The sequence below is a fragment of the Delphinapterus leucas genome, chromosome 4 (genome assembly GCF_059928025.1).
Source record: "Delphinapterus leucas isolate spDelLeu-1000000601 "Yukka" chromosome 4, BTC_Dleu_Yukka2, whole genome shotgun sequence".
Lineage (NCBI taxonomy): Eukaryota > Metazoa > Chordata > Mammalia > Artiodactyla > Monodontidae > Delphinapterus > Delphinapterus leucas.
In genome coordinates, this window is record NC_143132.1 from 69,115,267 (window position 1) to 69,136,355 (window position 21,089).

General features: G+C 37.3%; 1 protein-coding gene across 4 annotated transcripts in view; it reads right to left on the reverse strand.

Moving 5' to 3' along the window:
* The window catches only part of HACD2 (3-hydroxyacyl-CoA dehydratase 2), an 89,873-nt gene that overhangs the window by 31,123 nt on the left and 37,661 nt on the right, over positions 1-21,089 (reverse strand). The window contains exon 4 of one of the 4 annotated variants that reach the window (XM_089910598.1): positions 1,395-1,440. The exons of the other annotated variants lie outside the window; for them this stretch is intronic. Within the exon in view, the coding sequence (XP_089766724.1) occupies positions 1,395-1,416 (22 nt within the window). The 5' untranslated portion in view covers positions 1,417-1,440. The remainder of the gene's footprint in view (positions 1-1,394; positions 1,441-21,089) is intronic. 4 annotated transcript variants of the gene reach the window in all.

A 21,089-nucleotide genomic window follows, 5' to 3' on the forward strand; every position in this document is an offset into this window, starting at 1 on the left:
AGAAATAAAATAAATAAAAAGTAATAAATAATAAATAAAAGGAAATGAAGTAATGATACATGCTACAATATTAATGAACCTTAAAGCATTATGCGGAGCGAGGAAGCCAGTTACAAAAGATTACATGTTGTATGATTCAATTTACATGAAATGTCCAGAGTAGGCAAAATTATAGAGACAGAAAGTAGATTAGTGGTGACCTGGGACTGGAAAGTTAGGAAGAAAATGGAGAGTGACTGCCAATGGGTACAGGGTTTCTTTTCGGGGTGATGAAAATGTTCTAAAATTGACTATTGTGATGGTTGCATAACTGTAAATACTGAACTGTACATTCTAAATGAATGAATTGAAAGATATGTGAATAAACCTTTTATTTAAAAATATGTACGAATGAAGTACAGAGCCTGATGATATAATATGTAATACTGCCAAAGAGGCTAATTAGTGAGTCAAACATTAAGTGTATATACTTAGCCAGATCGCATTTCAAATAAGAAAAACTAAAAAAGATTGACAAACAAAAAGTTTTCCTAAATGAGTTATTAAGCACTTGCCACTCAAGGAAAGATCACCACTCTTTCTAGCTTTTTTTTTTTAACTCAAAGGCCAGTTCATCACATAAAAACATGATTTTTTTTTCCTTTTATTTCTGCTCTTTCTTTTTTACCACTGAAACAATGGGCTAGACTGCTAACGGTCTGAGCAGTGCTCCAGGGTTGCTGCTATATTTGGGTAGGGATCAAAAAAGTCGAGGATCTGGACCTCAGATTTCCAAGTTCAAAAATCTAATTTTATGCCACTCACGAGCAAGAACTAGGCTCTTGGGAGACTGACTCATTAGTCAAATCCTAGTTATTAAACCAAAATGTCAATTTATTCACTTGTAATAAAGGCACAGCCTTTGTAATTACTAAATGTCTGGGATTTTAGAGACCCTCATCTAGGGGTGCTTTTTTCTGCTGTCAAAATCAGAATGCTTTGTAAGTGTGACTTTAAACAGAGGCATTTGGGAGATCTGAAGATGAATATCACAATTCAGTTATATACAGCTTTATTAATTATTCCTTCTCTACTATAAAGCTCCCTTTTCTAGGAAACATGAATATTTATATACGTTTCCCTTTCAAAAGTGCTAAACAAAAATTATCTGATTGTTTTCCTTAAAAGTAAGTTTTGGTAACCAAAAACAAAGATTTACTTTTCTGGTAAATTTCCCACCAGTCTTTTCTTCTAAGTATATTTTTAAATACAGTTCAACTTCTATTGTTTATACTCTTTGTGGTTTGCTTTTCTCATTTAACATTTTAAGAAATTTTCTATCTTACAACAAACATGTTCTTCAAAATTTTTAACTTGATTCATAATATTCCTTTGAGTTGAATATGTTTGCTTACCTATTCTCCTTCTGTGAGACATTTAAATTGCTCCAATTTCTTGACACTATAAATGAAGTAATGCAGTATTACAAATAACACTTAAAATTTTTTGAGGCTTAGACCCCTTTTTTTTTTTTTTTTTTTTTTTGCGGTACGCGGGCCTCTCACTGCTGTGGCCTCTCCCGTTGCGGAGCACAGGCTCCAGACGCGCAGACTCAGCGGCCATGGCTCACGGGCCCAGCCGCTCCGCGGCATGTGGGATCTTCCCGGACCGGGGCACGAACCCATGTCCCCTGCATCAGCAGGCGGACTCTCAACCACTGCGCCACCAGGGAAGCCCCTTTAGACCCTTTTGTTAAAAAAGGATTATTTCCTTGGGACAGTTCCCAGAGGTATAACTGCTAGGTCAAATGGCATGAATGCCTTTAAAGCTCTTGAAATATACCGCCAAATTGCTTTCCAAAAAGTTCGTATCAATATACACTCCCACCAGCAGCATAAAAGAGTGCCTGCTTTAGCACAGCCCCAGAAGTAAATTTAAATCTTAGTAAGTTAGGGAATTAAAAAGCCGATCGATGCTTTCTAATTTGATGCAGCTGCAGAGATGTTTCTGGCTTTGCCTGCAGGTGCTTCTGCATTCCCCATCCAGGGAATCTGCCTAGTTAGGCACCTGAATTTTTTCCAAGTGATGCCATCCATACCAACTCTCACTTAGCTTCTATAGCATATGAACCTACCTCAACCAGTCACTCAGCAAACAGCACTGCTGGCCCTCACCTGACAGCCCAATCTCAAAATGCCTCCTCTAAGGGATCAGTAAAAAGGCCAGTGGGAGGAACGAACCCTTTCATAGGGAAGACCATCTGAAGTCCAGGAGCTCCAAGTTTATCCTTGGATTCAAGCCAGACAAACAACAAAGGGCCACACAGATGAAACATATTATTTTAGCTCTGAAAAGAACTGACATCACTGAGTTGGGTTTATTGTTATCATCAGGTCGGTTTCATAAGAACTGGTTAAAAAATTATTACCTTATCTGCTGTAGGAATGGTATGCAGTGTAATATCTACCCTATCACTCAACGCCCCTTCTATAAAGCCTCAAGTGGGAAGTTTGTTTAAAAACTTAACGTTAAGAAGTGTTTGCTCCTCTCCTCTCCTCTCATCATTCCTCTCCAATGATAAGAATTATATAACTCAGTTGCCCTTTTCAACTTGGTAGTCAGAAAGTTTCAAGCCAAATATGAAGCATACTACAGTACTATATTTTGTGTTTAAGTTACCACAGATCCTTGTGGAATGAGGAATATAGATAGATAAGACAGACCAGATCCTCTTTCTTTTCTAGACTTCTTACAGTCAATCCCACTGTGTTAACATTTGTTATACCATTACCCTTTATTTGAATACAATGTTCATTAACAGCATGTTTAAACTACCCAAACCGCACATTTTTTTTTTTATTGTTGACTGCTTCAATTGGTTGTTTCCAAATGACGGAGAGATTCTGCAATCCTATCAGTAAGCTATTACTAGATCAAAATTCATTCAAAATGATTACTAGATACCTATTATTTGTTAATTTAATTCAACAAACATTTTTGGAGTACCTGCTCCGTGCCAGGTACTGTTCTTCATGCTAGGGTTACAACAGTGAAGGAAATGCCCCTGCCCTTGTGAACTTACACTCTCAGGCTATAACTGATTTACTTTGGGATAGCTTTTATTTTTAGCACGTTTTCCCTGAAGTTGATGTGAGGCCACTAAACATTTATAAACTGGAAAATGGCATGAGTGCTTCTTGGTTTCAGAAAGATATCTCTGTCAGCAGTGTGAATCTTTGGCAAGGCAAGGTTATAAATTGAGAAACAATTATGAGAATTTATGTTGAAAAGGCAGTGAACTTTTGAAGCAAAACACTGGCAGATAAAAGAAGCACAGGCACTTGTGTGAGTGCACATAACAAGCAAAAGCTGTATAAAGGGGATTCGGCAATCAGTTTCTCCAGAACCAGGGTGCTCTGAGGACTCTCCAAACAGTTGAGCCCTGCAAAGCTGAGTAGCGCTAGAAATCCTCCCTGCCTGGTGCAGCCCTCACATGGGCCAGGGTAGTGGGACTGGGAGACTGGCTACATATGACCAAGACCAGGTTGAAAGTTAAGTACAGGAAAGGCAACACAGGCTGGGAGCAGAGTAGCATAGTGTTCAGACGGAGCCCACTACCAAAGCAAGAAAGGAGACACAAAGTCGGTGCCAGCAATTCAACTAAATGATGGAAATTGAAATCAGAATCTCCCTACCGAAATTCCAAATCCACTGAACTAAAAGTAATAAACATTAAATAACAACAACAAAAATCACTAGCAGCAACCAGAAAGGAATGGGGTACAACTTTATACCATATATTTTAAAAAGTGCTAGCCAAGAAAGGATTATTGTACACCTCCTGCTTTGTTCCCAACTCCCAAAAAGTGATATTGGTGAATCAACAAAATCACAAGAATTTTCACTAACAGGCCTAGATTGGGAGAGAAACATAAATTTCTGACTGGAGTGTAACAGACGTGGAGGCTGAAAAGTGATGGAGAAGTAACTAACTGGGAGCCACCTCACAGATGCTAACTAAGCCTTTCAGACCCCACAGAGTTGGAAGACTGGTACAAAGTTCCCTATGAGGACAGGATATACTTTCTACAGGGTTGAGGAATCCCATGATGCAGCGATTAAATCTCAGAAGAGAAGGAAGAGCTCACCTGTTTTTAAATAAGTAATTCGTTCACACTGTTCAAAGCTTTTAAAGTATAAAAAGATACACAGAGAAAAGTCTCCCTCCCAGTCCCATCCTACTACCACTCAGGTGCCTTTCCTACAGGCAACCAATTAATTTTTTGTCTATCATTCCAGAGATATATTTTAGGTATACAACAGCAAATATGTAAGTCAATGTATAAAGATACATTTATACACACTCTTTTTCCAATTTTTTCCATGACAGTCTTTTCTTCTTTTAAAAATATCCTGATGATCTTTCTATATCAATACATGCATACACTTTTAATTACTGAGGCTTTATGTTTCAATATCTGTGTACTCTCCTAAGCCCTACCACCATGCCCTCAGCATGTAGAAAAATACATAAACCAGGAAAACCTTCATCCTTAAACTGTAGCTTAGAGGGGAAGACAACTGAATCTTAAATACTGTGGAAATGCAGTCAGGGAGGATTCAGTAACACAGCAAATAAAATGGCTGGACAGGGCTGCTTGCCCTTTAGCAAGACGAAAAGACATGGCAACCATATGAACATAATGCAAGAAAAAAACAAAAATAAAGCATGCATTGACGGCAGGAGGAGAATTCAGATAGATTCGAAGCACAAGAAGGATCTGAGGCACCACTGCTGGCTTTTAAGCTGGAGAGGCCATGTGCAAAGACTGGAGAGCAGCATTCAATTGCTGAGAGCAACCTCAGGCCAATAATCAGAAAGGAAATGGGACCTCAGCACTATAACCACAAGGAACTGAAATCTGCCAACAGCTTAGAAGCAGATTTTTCCCTAGAGTCTCCAGATAAGAACCCAGCCCAGCTGATACCTTGATTTTGGCTTTCTGGAATCCTAAGCAGAAAACACAGCTGAGCCCACTCAGACTTCTGACCTATAGAACTATGAGCTAATAAAGAGGCGCTGTTTTAAGCCAAAAAGAAAAAAAAAATTAAATCAAGAATAAAATAAAGCTTGCATTGCATTTAAGGGAAAAGTCAAAGATTAAAGCAACTGGAAGGAAGATAATAATTACAGAAGACAAAGACAATCCAACACAAGAATAATGGTTATCCCCAAAGTAGAAAACCCAATATATGGAACAGAAAATGTATTTAATGTATTTAAATACATTAATGTTTTAATGTATTTGGGTGTAATCCAAGAAATGAAAGAACTAAATTTGTACTGAAAGAATACACTGTATCTCAGAAAACAACTGATAGTGAATAAGTAAAACGAAGAACTTTCTTGGTTAAAAAAATAATACTTTGGGATCCAGGAAAAAAAGCAAGTTACCTACAAAGTGGCAAGAAAATCAGCCTGGCTTCAGACTTCTCCACAGCAACATTCAATGTCAAAAGACAATGAAGCAACACTACAAAGGTCTGAGGGAAAGAAAGTATGTTCAAGAATATTACACCCAGACAAGATGTCATTCTAGTGTAATGGCAAAAGGTAGACATCACTAAATGTGAATGAACTTGTCACATAATGCCTATGTGACTGACCCCGAGAAACACATGCTGTCAGAAATTCAGCCAAACAAGATACAAATCAAAATAAAGAACTCAGGAATGGAGAAGTCATGACAAAAGGGCCCACAGTAGGCAATGAATCCATTCATATATAACACTAAGACAAAACAATTATGGTAATTATGGTTATAGAACAGAGTGTAAATGCTTATAATTTATAATATTATTAAATTAGTAACAATTTAAAAATGGAGTCAGGGAAGAAGAGATGGAAGAATTAAGAGATATTGCCTAAAATATTGCTAAATGTAATTCTAATCTAAATTTTTCATAATCTTTTTGTTAAACTTTAAGGGGCCTTTTAGTAAATAATATATCTCTCATGGTTAAAGGTTTTACACCATATTCTTTTTTATAAACTCAATAATTTAAATGAAAACTAGCATGTATAGCATGAGCTATATAACTTTTCTATCCATCTACTTTTTCTTCCTTATATTAATATATATGTGAAAAGAATGCTCCCTGGGATGATGTTTATCTAATATAGATGACGATTAGCACTACTGGTACAGTTTTTTTAAAACTTTATGTACTTTTACACATTGTTTGAACTCATAAAAAACATGAGTTAAAAATTTAAATTAATAAAATCATCGTTCTTAACAAGAAATGAAACATTTGGCATCAGCAAAAGATAATTCTGGAACTGAACTAATTCCAATCTTAAATAGGAATTTTCTTAAATATTTTCTCTTAGAGTACAAGCTATTCTTAGGGAAACAAAATATTTCTGGCCAAAACGAAGAGAAGGGTGGGAGTATGAAATTCAAGGAAGAAGATTACTGGCTTCTTTTGTTTTTGTTTTTTAAAGAGGGACTGACAGAAGATAATTTTCTTTTCTTTTTTTCCAGAACATAGAAAGGCCATGACTCTTGGGCTTGCAGCACCTGACCCCCCCAGAAAGCAATTTTCAATATATTTATCATAACCACACTTACTTTATTGAGCTCTGACAAAAGAAATTTGTGTCTTACACTGAAATCAACAGCAAAATTATGGTATTTATATGATAACCTCTGGATTTATTTGAGATTGGCATTTTGAAAAGATATACTAAACTGTAAGATGGCATTACATTTTGTGTTAAAAGGATAATGTTACTAAGTGCTTATTTTTTTACCAAATTGAAATGGATATAAAGGAGAAGCATAAGAAATCAGGTACAATGATACTTCACGTGTCTAGCATTGGGAAAAACCGTGTAGTTAGAATGAAATCTTTTCCCTTTATGTGACAAAACTTTAAACACAGAGGTGCTTCTCACACTGGGGCATGTATACCCCAAATATGTGCTTTAGGTTCCAATCCAGTGACATGCTACTAGCAGTCAACTTACTCAAACTCAACAGTATGAACTCAACCAAAAGAAAATAAGATAGAAAAATACATTCATGCGGGCAACTTTACCCAGCATTTCACAGTGTGAATGTGTGCACCGGAGTGAGCAGTGGTCTCGGGTCTCCTGGCCATGTTGATTGTGATTTTACTGTTCAAAGATAATACAATATTCATCTAATGAGGCCCTAAATGCGAGCCAATTATTTTATCTGGCATTCAAATGAAGGAAAAGTAAACACTTTCAGCACTGGAGGGAAAAGTGCCTGTGCTGGACTCACTGAGAGTCGATGCTAAGTGGTACTGTTGTATGAACAATTTCAGGTGTTTTTCACTGGAATTTTACCTCTACATAAGCAATTCCACTTTAGAAGACAAAGCCACAGGATATATATAATGCATCTTCATGGTTCATTAATTTTCCCTGAAATTCGGGGGCGGGGGGAAATCCATTTTTACATTAAAACATAAAGAAGGGGACTTCAAGTGTTTCATATTTATGGCAAGTTATCTGGTCTTTACTCTCAAACCCCTGGAGAGGAAGTATATTCCTCACAGATATTAGGCAGACTTGAGAAAAGCTGGAAAAGCACTATGATACATAATAAAAATATAAGGTAGGAAGTTGAGTGCATGGAAAAAGGGGTAGAAAAAATCTCTTGAAACCATGGGAGAAATCAATACCTAAATGGATGTGGTGAAGGCCTGTACACTTGCTTGGGGCAGAACACAAACTTGGCTTAGAGCTCCTTTATGACTAATGTAACGAGAGAAAACAATCCACGTGTAATTTCAGTGTACGTGAAAAAAACAGAACCAAGGGGCTCATTTTTGTTTTGTGTTTTTTTTTTGGCCGCCTCACCGGGCCTGCGGATCTTAGTTCCCCGACCAGGGATCAAATCCACGCCCCCTGCATTGGAAGCGTGCAGTCTTAACCCCTTGATTGCCAGGGAAGTCCAGGGGCTCGGTTTGAGCATGTACTTATACGTAAAATGGCTTTGACTACAGTAGTAGTTTCAAGTTTACTGGATGTCCTCTATACACTTTTCTGTTTGTTTTCACTGTTTCCTGTTTCAGATAGTCGGCTCTCAGAGTGTCTGCCACTAGCTTGCTCTTCCACTTAACTGAGGTTCTTACATGTAAAAAGTAACAATAAACTGGCTTTAAGAGATCCAGAGGCCTCTGAAGGAAATGAGCTCTGGAGGGTTTTATCAAATATCCAGAGGCTTTTTTTCATTTGTTTGTTTACTTTTGGGGGGTCTCCATTTTTTAACAAAGTTACTGGAAGTCTAATCTCTGAATGAGAACAAAATATAAACATTAAAAAAATGACACATTTACAACCATTCTGAAGATAACATATTATAAAAGGGTGACACATTTTGAAAAAGATGAAAACATAAAAATATTAGAAGCCATTCTCAAAGAGGACACAACAAGTCAATTCTAAGTCATGGAACCTCACTCAAACCTCTATACTAGAGTTAGCATTCCAACAGCAAATTGTCATCTGATAAGTTTTACTGTTCATAGAGCTGTAGGTGTTTTAGATCAGACTGTTAAGTGCAGCCTTGAAATAGGGATAGTTCATATATATTTCACCAGTAAAACTACATCATAAGCTTTTCTTAAAAAAAGAAAAGATTTATTAGTATCTCTATTTTTACACTTATCAAGTTTTGTCTTAATATACTTATGAAAATTCTATTATGTAAAGCTTTTTCAAAAGGCTGAACCCAATCTGATTGTCACTTACTGGAAATAACAGAAGATCTAATGTCAAGTTTGAGAGTATAATCATTTCCTTACTACTTGAAAAAACCAACAATCACAGGATTTCACTTAAGCAAACCTAGAAATACACTTCTGCTAAACCATGTTTTTTCTCAGAGTTCTACCAAACCCTGTGAGTAGGGAAGGAAGATTGAAGATGAAGTTTAACTTTACTAGAAGGTTGTGAAAGAAGGCTTTCTTGGGAAAGATTCTTTATTTAAAAGAGCAAGTAACCACAAGTGTTATTTAAGTATGATGATGTTTAGCTAAGAAAATCTTGGCTGTCAGATTTGGACAGGGTCTAAGAGATCAAGTTCGACTCAGTTCTTGATGAGAAAACTGAGGTGTGAAGAGGTAAAGTGACTTGCCAAGCTTACATGATAGCTGAATACAACAAATATTAAACAAATTTATGTTTAAAATTTGGTGGTTATTCACAAAGAAGGTTAATTATTGGTCAATATACAGCTATAAGAGAATTAAAGTATTAGCAACCAATATGACAAAAGGTTAACATTCGAAGCGTATAAAGACACAATTGTTTTTGTCTTTTAAAAAATCAAGACCCTAATGGACAAATAAGCAAAGGGCATAGTAGATAATTCACATAATAAAAAACATAATAAACAAACATGGAAGTATATACAATTTCATAATTAGCAGAAAAGTAAGAAACAAAAGTAACCTATGATCTTATATGATCAACTTAGTGAATATTGAAAATAATCCTTTGCAATTCAATTTGGCTTTTTTTTTTTGGCCCCGCCCTGCAGCATGTGGGATCTTAGTTCCCAGACCAGGGATCAAACCAGCGCCCCCTGCAGTGGAAGCACAGTGTCCTAACCACTGGGCCACCAGTGAAGTCCCAATTTTGCAATATTTTTGTTAAAAGAATCTTCATACTCTTTGAATTAGTAACTACATGTGAAAATGTATGCAAAAGGCATAATCCAAAGACTAAAAAGTTCACATATCAACAGATATTGGTTGAAAAATTAATATTTAAAAATGGGGGCAATCTAAACATTTTCCACTGGGAGGCATGACAATACATCTAATTCAATGAGATATTCTGTAATTTAAAAATATCAGTGAATACAAGATAAGCGTGAAACACCCTGTCGTATCAGAAAGTAAGGACACTAAAAAGGTGACTGAGGTTCTATCATAAAGGACTCGGAAGACAATCTGAAGATGTTCCCACTGGCCAAAGATGGCCAATTTGAGCATTAAAAAGAAGAAATACAATGGACTGAATCACACCGGATATGTTAAAATTCATGAGTTCATGATGATAAAATAAGAAGCAAAGAACTTCACTGTCCCTTTGACATGCTCTGATTTGTGTTGTATGGAGGAAGGAGTGTGTGTGTGCGCGTGTATATGAACATGCATGCGCGCGTCCATTAGTATCAGTGCCTGCCTGAGTCAGGAAAATGACATCTCTGGTTCTGTATGAGGACAACGGTGTATAAAGCAACATGAAATGCCAGCCCTCATTTTGTTTTAACTTACAGACTAATGTCAATTGTTCTCAGAACGGGATTTTTTCCTCAAAATTGAAACTGCTTTTCCTTTTGGGTTTAATGAAGTATTGCTAGTTGAAGCCAGTCTGACATGGTGACAGAGCTGTTAGACTGATGAGAAGTGTTGCTGCTGATTTAAAGCCAAACCCTGAACCCTTTTAAAGAACAAAAAATATTGTATATGGGGAAAAAACCCACAAACTTTTACTGGTTTTCTTTAGAGGATTCTGGGAAACCAACACATTATTCTGAAAACTGGTAAAGGGAAAAAAATCAAGCTTGAAAAAAAAGAATATATATATCTTGCTATGTCACAAGAAACTAAGGAAAGCAGTTTGGGAAAGGGGGAAGGGAACTGGATAAGTGGAGAGCCAGGGTGGGACAGGGGCTCACTTTTCACTGTATACCCTTTAATGAATTACCTATTTGAAAAATAAACTCATTTAAGTATCACTATAGAGATTACGTAAAAAAATGGAAAAATGGTTACATCAAAGGAAAAAACTCAGCAATCAAACGGTAGCCACTCTGATTTTAATAATGTAAAAACCGTATATGCACGCAGACCAGGCCTGGAAGGAAACACAGAAAAACGAAATTCCTGACTAGACTTGCAGAATTCAGGGCATTTTTTCCTTTACATTAAAATGAACTCCCTTGTTATATTTATAATGTTATTTGTCCAATAAGTAATGTTAAGGTGGCATTTAAATGGGAAACATAGTGTTTTCACTCTGTTGCCCATACTTGTAGGAAAGCCCAGATATCTGAACCTTGAGCCCATAATCAAGGCACTAAGAACCATTTGCAGGCAACTTGACTCTTACTGTAAGCAAGAGATCTAAGAAGGATAAAAGAAAGGGTATACTGAGGGTTGTTCATACAGTAGATGTTAAAAGGACAATGACTCTGCCCAGCTCTATTTCCCATTCCTGCACTAATGCGGGGGTGGAGGCGGTGGTGGCATTCACTGAGTAGGAGGCCAGCAGAACATGCAAAGAGCCTGTTGACAGCGCATAAAAGACACACACTGAAAACGCTACTTGCAGGAGGAGTGAAGCTTGTCAAAGTACTGCAGAGGCTGGGAAAGTGAAGAGAAGAGAAAGAGCAATTATAACCTGAACCTAACAATTCCTCAGCTAAATTTAACTAGAGAGGTGGAATATATCTGCAGCTTGAAAACGATAGGCAAATGAATGTTCAGGTACAAAAAGGCCCAACCTCCACAGAACTTTAAAGGGTCGTCGTAAAAACAATTTCTATTTTCATATCAATCATGTGCTATTGTTCTGAATATATCGCAGTTGTGAACCCCTCAAATAAATAAATGGACTTAAGGAGGTAGAAGGAAATCCTGGGCTCAGAGCAAAACCTTTTAGCTCTTGTTATAAGTCAAAATTAGTACGGATTTATTAATGTCAAGCTTTTCCAGAAACATTACTTTAAAAACTTTTAGCTATGAATAATGAAAATTAAACAGTCACTTCCATTTACCTTTTCAAGTTTGAAATGAAATTATTTATTCGGAGCCTTCCAAATTTTTATGTCACGAGCTATCTCAGTTAATATACTTATTTACACTGAACTGTGTTCACAAATAATTCCTAAATATATTACTTAAACACCTAAAATACATTACCCTAAAAAACAAATACTTTATATGCATTAAAATGTATATCTAAAAGGTAATGATAACTATTTCTGGGTAGTTAGATTAAATTGATTTTTACTTTCCTCTTTATGTCTTTCAGTATTAGCTGATTTTAAAAATAATGTGCATGTACACTTTTATATAGAAATAAGGTTATTTTAGAAATAAGGCCTTTTCACTTAAAAAAAAAATCACCACAACATGATTTAATAGCCACCACATTACAAATTCTGTTAAGAATAAAAATGGGTAGAAGTTCAATCAAAACAATGTATAATTGTTTTCACACACAACTGATTTACAATTATTTTAGCAAAAAAAAAAATCACATGTAATCAAAAATCTAAGTTGCAAACAGCTTTTGGAAGAGTTTATTTATTCAGGTACCCCCTATTCTAATAAAGACTTTGCTGGGAGGAGTTGATCATATATAAAGTCATTATTGAGATTTATGATCACGTGTATCACTTAGGGGTACTGAGATTTATGACCATACATATTGTCTAGAGGTAAACCAATCTATGTTTTTGCTTTTCAAATCCAACTTTAAAAATATAAGGCAGATTAATTATTCACATCAAGTACTCTAATATCACTATATTCTGTTGCCAAGTGGATGGACTCATGGATTGCTCTACTGGCTCAAGACTTGAGCAACCATTCAAATCCTTTGTGGCAACCACTACCGGTTGATTATTCAGTGTGCATTTTCCTCTCTTCCTTACTAACAGAGTACTGATCTTATATGGAATAGCAGTGTACCCTGCTAAAACACTAGCTTCTTTGGAATCCCCTGCAGTTGGAAGAAGCCATGTGGCACAGTTCTGACCAATGAAAAATAAACAGTTTCTGGAAAGCCTTGCTGTGCAGCCACTTTCTGCCTGTAATGTGACATGACACCACATAACTCATCACAGCCACATTATAACTACAGGACCACATGCACCAAGACAAAAGTGACACACTTCCGTGAATGGTAGGGCAGAAAGACAGATTACTTGTTATACGTGAAAAAGAAACTCCTATTTGCCTAACACACAGTAGTCAGAATTCTGGCACGTATAGCCAAATGCAATCCTACTTATATACTCTTTCTTTTGCAGTTGAGAAAATGAACCAAAAGTCTGAAGGGAATTTGAGTAGACTTAAGAAGTCAAAGTACATCAGAGTGCAGGACGAGGTAACACTTTTAAAAAGAAGCTATTCCAATTACACTTTCCAGTCATGAAGACTAATGGCATCTGTAAGAAAGATGGTGAAAGTTTGGTGTAATATTTTCTTCTGGTTAACAATTTCCTAAATCATCTATAAACCAGATTTCATATCTCAAAACAAAATCACTAATATTTTATGTCCAAAAACAATAGCAAAAAATCTGCTCTCTTTTGCAATTATGACATGTGGTATTCATGAGCATCTTTTAAAAACATTTTCCTGGAGCCAAGAATGTGGCTTGCCAGGTCAAGATCTACCAGATATAACTGCAGTATTTACTGCAACATTTAACTATCATAAACAGTTCGTTGCCCTTAAATGAATCATTTTTCTTTAACAGTGTTGGAAATGTGATTACCCTATTCCCCCTGCACAGATTATTTTAAGGAAAAACTCTACCCATAAGCACCATACTCTATCTAAGCAAATCACCCACAGATCTAAGAGGAAAATGTTATATGAAAGGAGATAAACTCTAGAGAGCTAGAATATATGTATTTTACTTGATTCTTCACAGTAAACAAAGTACTATGAAGAATCACTTTGTTTTGAATTCCAAAGAAGTTTAATAAATATTTATGGGCTGCATGTGTGAATGAACCCTAAGAATAATGAACACAGAACACATATCCCAGAGCAGGTTCCTATAAAGTTTAGGAGAAACCCCTTTTGAGGTTAGAGTTTCAGAGTGGAGAGGGATACCATTTCCTCATGGTGTGCCATTATGAAGCTAAATCTCTCACAGGCTATTCTACTACAGGTGGAATCTACACCGAGTGTCACCAGCTTATTTTGCTCCTACCATGTATCCCTGAAGTACTTGCCAAGATGACCAGAAACTCTGTATTAGGTGCTATCTGTTAGACCATGATTTACTTTAAATTATATAGAAGTAAAGGGAGAAACAATTAGGCTATGTTGTTGCTCAACCTACAACAATAATACAAAAATCTACTATTAATTGAGAGTACTCTATGCATCAACCATGGTTCTACATCCTTTACTTATATTAACTAATTTACTTCTCACAACTCCTATGAGATAGGTGCTATTATTTTTCTTTTTCTTTTTCTTTTTTTTTTGGCCGCCGTGTACAGCATGCAGGATCTTAGCTCCCCGATCAGGGATTGAACCAGGCCCTCAGAGTGAAAGCGTGGAGTCTTAACCACTGGACCACCAGAAAAGTCCCTATTTTTCTCATTGTATAGATGAAGGGAACTGAGGTCCAGAGAAGGTAAGTAACTTGCGCTAAATCACACAATGAGTAAGTGGTAGAAGCAGAACCAAACCCAGGCAGTCTGGCTTCGGAGTCCATGCTCTTAACCACTAAGCTATACTACCTCCAACTATAGGAAGGAGAAAATCAAGCAAAACAAGCCCGTGGATGGTTTTAAAATATGCCCACAAATTCTTTGATACTCCTCCCTTTAAGAGGTAGCCTACTTTTCCTCCCCTTGAGTGTGGGATGGACTTAGTGCCTTGCTCTGAACAAAAAGAAAAAGGTAGGAGTAATAGTGTGTGATGTTAGGGACTAGATCATAAAAAGCACTGTGGCTTCCTCTTTGCCCTCTCTCTTAGATCATCCACTCTGGGGGACACTAGCTGCCGTTTCATAAGGGACTTTCCAGCAGCCCTATGTGGAGAGGACCAAGTGGTGAGGAACTGAGGTCCCCTGCCAATAGCCATGAGAGTGAGTTATCTCAGAAGCACATCCTTCTGCTCCAGTCCAGTCTTCAGCTGACTGCCGTCCTGGCTGGCATCTGACTACAACCACGAGAGGCTGAGCCAGGACCTCCCGGCTAAGCTGCTTCTGAATTCCAGATGCACAGAGACTATGAGAGAGGAAATGTTTGTGATTTTAAGTCACTCAGTTTGGGGGTAATTTTAATGTATCAATAAACACAGAACCTTTCATCAGAACCATATTTTCAATATAAAATTATATTTTAATACATTTTGTGTAAAATATATAAAAACTTGTGTAATTAATATGTGTAATTACATAATTACACAAATTGTATAATTACATAACTATCTGTAATTATATATAACTATATGTATAAGCAATATAATGTACATGTTATATATATAAAACATATACCCACATATATGTAACTACATGTAATATGTAATTATATAATTATATGTAAGTATAAATTAAGTAAAAAATGATTTTGAGTGTCTGCTCATTCCGTGGAAGCAGTAACCATTTTAATCACTGCAGAAGGGTAGAACAACATATCCCCAATGTCCCATCAAAAGCTACTCTATTTACTTAATAAAAAATTAAACAACATATATTAAACATATATACATGTAGAAAGATTATTCCTGCCTTATATCGTCACATACTCTTTACTTTTTCTCTTTTCTTATAAGTCAATAAAGAAATAATACATTCCAGCTCCAAAAATCTATCATAAGAACAAACTGTCTATTTGATTCCTAACAGTCTATTTAAGGTGCTAATTTGCCATTATTTATAGACTTGATTCCTTTCTGAGCAGCTGTCATTAACAGAATAACTTAAGAGTTCAAAACATTCTTTATTCAACTCAACTGCCTCCTGGAATTGTTAGTCATACATCTCAAGGTTACAACTATGATAAAAGCTAAAGATGAACCGAGTCTCAAGAAGGCTATGAAAAAGAGCCACCATTACATACACCAAGATTAGCTGACGCTCACTGATTGATATTCCGTTAAAGCCCTCATTCCTAATCATTCAGGTCTCTTTTATCAGATTGGAGTCTTTCTGAAGGTGTTTCCTGCACCAATGTTTTAACTGTCTGTGGCTTTCAAAGCACTCCAGAGCTGTCATTTGGAAACCCATGTATGCCCAGAAGACAAACACTAGTGTACCTCTTGGTGTAGAAGGGAAAGAGAGAAAACAGTGAGCTGGCTTCTAGTCTAGAAGTATTTGATACTTTGTCCACACCATTCTCCCTGCTTCAGGCTTTAGAAATGGTACTCTGGCCAACTCAAATTCTCTAAAGGAAGAAGAGTAGAGGCATGACCATACCTGGGCAATGAGGGCTGAGGAGAGTCTGAGAACAGGAAATGCAGGGGGAACAGATAAGGATGAAAGTGGAAAAGGAAATGGAGAAAATGAGCAAAACTGAAGAGGCAGGAAAAACAGAGGGGAGGAAGAAAAGGCAAGGAGGAAAAGAAGGAGGAGTAGAGAGATTTCAGAGGAAGACATGAGAGCACAGAGAGAATAAGAACATGGAAAGGCAAAGAAACAATGTTCCTTCAAGGAAAAGAGAGCAAGTGTGAGAGAGAGAAGGGTGTGTGGGGGGATAAATGGTGAAAAAGGCAAAGAAGCAGGGGAGTCATAGCTTACCTCTAGGTCTCTCATTAGGCAACTAGTAGAAACTGGGAATGCCACTAACAGATCCAGAGAATAAGAGAAAAAGCAGGTCTGAGATAAAATGATGACTTAAACTTTATACATCTTGAGTTTGTGGTGTGCATAAAGGAGCCAAGTGGCAATGTTCATCTGGGCAGCTGAGCTGGAAACTCAGAAGGCTGGTGTGGCCCAGAAGAGAATATGTGGGAGCCAATGAAGCTATGGGGAAGGTGTGGTGAGGTCAAAGAGGGAAACTGCACAGGGAAGAAGAAGGCTAAGGACCAAAGCCCAAGTACACCAATATTTGAGGGACACAGAGAGAAAGAAGAGCTCATGAAAGAATCTAAGGACAGGTGCAGGTGACCTAAGCCACAGGAAGAGAGCTAGGAGAGGGAATGGGCAGGTGGAAGAGTGAACTGAGAAGCAGCAAGGGAAGTGCTGTCCTTACGGAGAATGAGGTTTCCATTAAGGTAAGAAAGTTGAGGAATTATTCTGTGAAAACAGAGGTGAATTTGCTTCCAGTGGAAAAGGGTTCCAAAAAGCATTGTCATCTCTCCTTCTGTGCTCCCATACCCCTTTGAACTTATCCTTTGGGCAAAACTTTTGTCACACTCTGCTTCATGTTTGTGTCCTTGGCTTGAGAACAGGATGGGGTCTGCTGATATTTGTATTCTCGGTGCTTAGTCAGTACAGTGCTTGTCACCCGGCACAAACTCAATAAATGCTTGGAGGTTTTCTGAAGGGCAATGGGAAGTATGCATTAGTAAAAGTCTTAAAATATGGTATGACCTTTGACATATTTCTATAAATTTATCTATAGAGACTAGTCACAACTGTGTATAGATTTAGATATAGATGCAGTTATTTGAAAACTTTATTCAACAAATACAGCATTGATTAAAAATCACAATGTCTACATAATGAATACTATACAAGCTCCAAAAATTTTTATTGACCATCAATAACAAATAAACCTATACAAAACCTAAACCCTCAGCACAACTAAAAGATATAGACAACTACAGACTCAAATTACATGTAAGCAGAACTATAAACACCAAATTCCAGCAGAGCCATGTCTTGAGCCTCTACTGCAAACCTTTATGGAAAGTGAGAGTCTGGAAAAATGGCATGTTAGCAAGAAGAGAGGAACAGAGGGCTGAAATTTGAGGTAAAAATTCCCCCAGGAAGAGGCAGTCCACCCTAGGTACAAAAGCACTGAGAAAAACACTTTGTTGATTAGACTAACGACAGAGAGGGGCCTGTGGGACCCAAGTGGCAATCTCAAACAGGCATCACTTCTAGGGAAGAAATGGGTAAAAGGGAACGGAGAGATGTCTTTTAGTGAATGGATGGTGAAGGAGGAAAGAGACAGGAGGAAATCTGCACTCCTGTAACACAAATGAGAGCTCAAAACAATTGACAGGCCTACAAATCCTATTCCTACTGACCTCCTCAAACAAAAAGGCATCCTTTGAAGAGACTACACTTCACTATGTTTACAGATAAAAGTGTCAAGCTAGTAATCTTATAAATCAAACCAAACTTCCAACACTAGCCACACAATGAATACATAAAAGCAACTTACAATTGTACAAAACTACTATCAGAAGAAAACAAAAAAAGAGGATCAAACATTTTAGCTAATGAAAATGCACTCAAAAAAAAATCACAAAGGAAACTTTAACACAACACTCCAAACTGAATATTATTAAATAAGCATTTGAGTATATGAAAAATTATTTTTAATCAGAAGTTCAAAAACTAAGAACAGAAATGGACCAAACCAGGCAGAAATGAAACAAAAGCTGAACTCAGGACACAAATAGAAGAGAAAGACAAAATGATATCTGACCTAAGGACTACTTAAATTTCAAGTGATCAAAAGAGAATACATTCAAATGAAAATTTAACAAAGGGCACTGAAGAAAGGAAGCAAAACAGCCAAGAGAATAAAAATGAAATTAAAGTAAAAGGGATCAGAGAGAAAATGGCTGAAAAAGAAGGGAGGCAAACAAGATCTAACATACAGATATTTGGAGCCCCTGAAAAATAAGGGTAATGAAACAGAACTAAAATTTAAAACTATAATCCAATAAAACTTTCCAGAAATAAAAGGAGGCCTGAATTACATATCAAAAGAAGCTACTAGGTACCTGGGAAATTGCCCTGCAACAGTCAACTCTAAGGCATATCCTAGTAAAACTATTAGACTTTAAATATAAAGAAAAAAATCCTCAGTGATATCAGCAGGTTGGCAGAATAGGATTTTTCAGCATGAAACATCAATTTGAAAAACTATCCACACATGAAAGTACTTTCACAATAGCTAGGGATTCCAGGTGAGAGATTACAGCACCTGGGTGAAGCACAGAAATAAGAAAAGACTCACTGAAGACCAGAATAGGAAGGATGACCTGCATCACCCTTCACCATCAAGCCTGGGTAGCATAGTACAGAGGGAAATACCCTCCGATGGGGGAAGGAGAGTGAAGTAAACACCCAATTTCACCACAAACTCCAGCACTAAACCTATCCCTGCAGCCCCTGGCTCCAGTCCAGCCCTCAGGGCCCCAGGCTCCAAGCTGGCCCTAGTGCCAGGCAAACCTCCATGGCCACCAGCTCCAGACTGGCTTGCATGGACCTAGGACCCAGGCCTATGATCACAGACCCAGGCTCACTCCAGTGCCAGACTGGCCCCTATGGACCCAGGATTCAGACACACCCCAGCGGACTCAGGCACCAGGCCCACTAATCTGCTGACCCAGGCACAAAGCCAGCTCGCCTGAGGACTCCAGCAGCAAGCTGACCCACAGACCTCATCAGATAGCCTGCCCAGAATTTCTGGCCAGGTGGACTGGTGAAAAGCTTTCCAAGCTGAAGCCAGTTTATAAAAACAGACGGCAATGCAAGGCTAAGGGCATGAATAAACAGGGAAACATGACACCATCAAAGGAATGAATAAAGTACTTGTAACTGATACTAAAGAAATGGAGATCTACAAACTGCCTGGCAAAGAATTCAAAATAATCACAGAAGAAGTTCAGTGAGCTACAAGAAATGCAATTACATAACAAAATGAAACAAGAAAAACAACACATGAACAAAATGAGAAGTTCAACAGAGAAACAGACATCATAAAAAAGAACTAAATAGAAATTCTGAAGCTGAAGAACACAATGACTGAACTGAAAAATTCCACAGAGAACTTCAAGATCAGACTTGATCAAGCAGAAGAAAGAATCACTGAGCTTGAAGACAGGTCATTTGAAATTTGTCAGTGGAACGAAAAGAGAAAAGAATGAAGAAGTGTGATGAAAGCCAATGGGAAACCATAAACTAGCCAATACATACATTATGGGAGTCCCAGAGGAGAAATGGGCAGGAAGAGAAAGAAATTATGGCATTATTTATTTAAGGAAATGATGATAGAAAACTTCCCTAATCTGGAGAAGCAAACAACATCCAGATCCATGAAACCCAAAGAACCCCAAAGAAATGATATATACAGAGATCTTCACTGAGATACAATATAATCAAATTATCAAAAGTCAAAGACAAAGACAATTCTGAAAGCAGCAAGAGAAAAGCAACTCATCACAGTCAAGGGAATCCCTATAAGACTAACAGCAGATTTCTGTTAGGCCAAGAGATGATGATATATTCAAAGTGCTGAAAGAAAAAAAACCCCTGCCAACCAAGAATACTATATCCAGAAAGAGTTTCCCCTTCAGAAATGAAGGAGAAATAAAGACTTTCCCAGACAAACGAAAGCTGTGGGAGTTCAATATACTAGACATGCCTTAGAAGAAATGCTAAAAAGAGTTCTTCAAGTTGAAATGAAAGAACACTAACAACACGAAAACATATGAAAGTAAAAATCTTACTGTAAAGGTAAGAATATTGTCAAATTCAGAATATTCTAATACTGGAATGGTGGTATGTAAATCACTTTTAACTCTGATATGTAACTTAAAAGACAAAGGTATTAAAAATAACTATGGCTACAATAATGTGTTAAAGGATACCCAACACATAAAAGATGTAAATTGTGATACCAATAACAAAAAAACATGGGTGAAGTAAAAGTTAGAGTGTAGTTTTTATATGTGGTCAATGTTAAGTGGTTATCAGCTTAAAAGAGACTATTTTACTACAAGATGTTTGATGTAAGTCTTATGGTAACAACGAAGATAAAAACTATAGTAAATACACAAAAGATAAAGAAATCAAAGATACCACTATAAAAAAAAAATCAAATCACAAAGGAAGACAGCAAGAGAGGAAGAAAGGAACAACAGAACTACAAAATGGTCAGAAGGCAATTAACAAAAGAAATAGCACCAATAATTACTTTAAATGTAAATGGATTAAATTCTCCAATCAAAAGACAGAGAGTGGGCCTCCCTGGTGGCGCAGTGGTTGAGAGTCCGCCTGCCGATGCAGGAGACATGGGTTCGTGCCCTGGTCCGGGAAGATCCCACATGCTGCGGAGCGGCTGGGCCCGTGAGCCATGGCCGCTGGGCCTGCGCGTCCAGAGCCTGTGCTCTGCAACGGAAGAGGC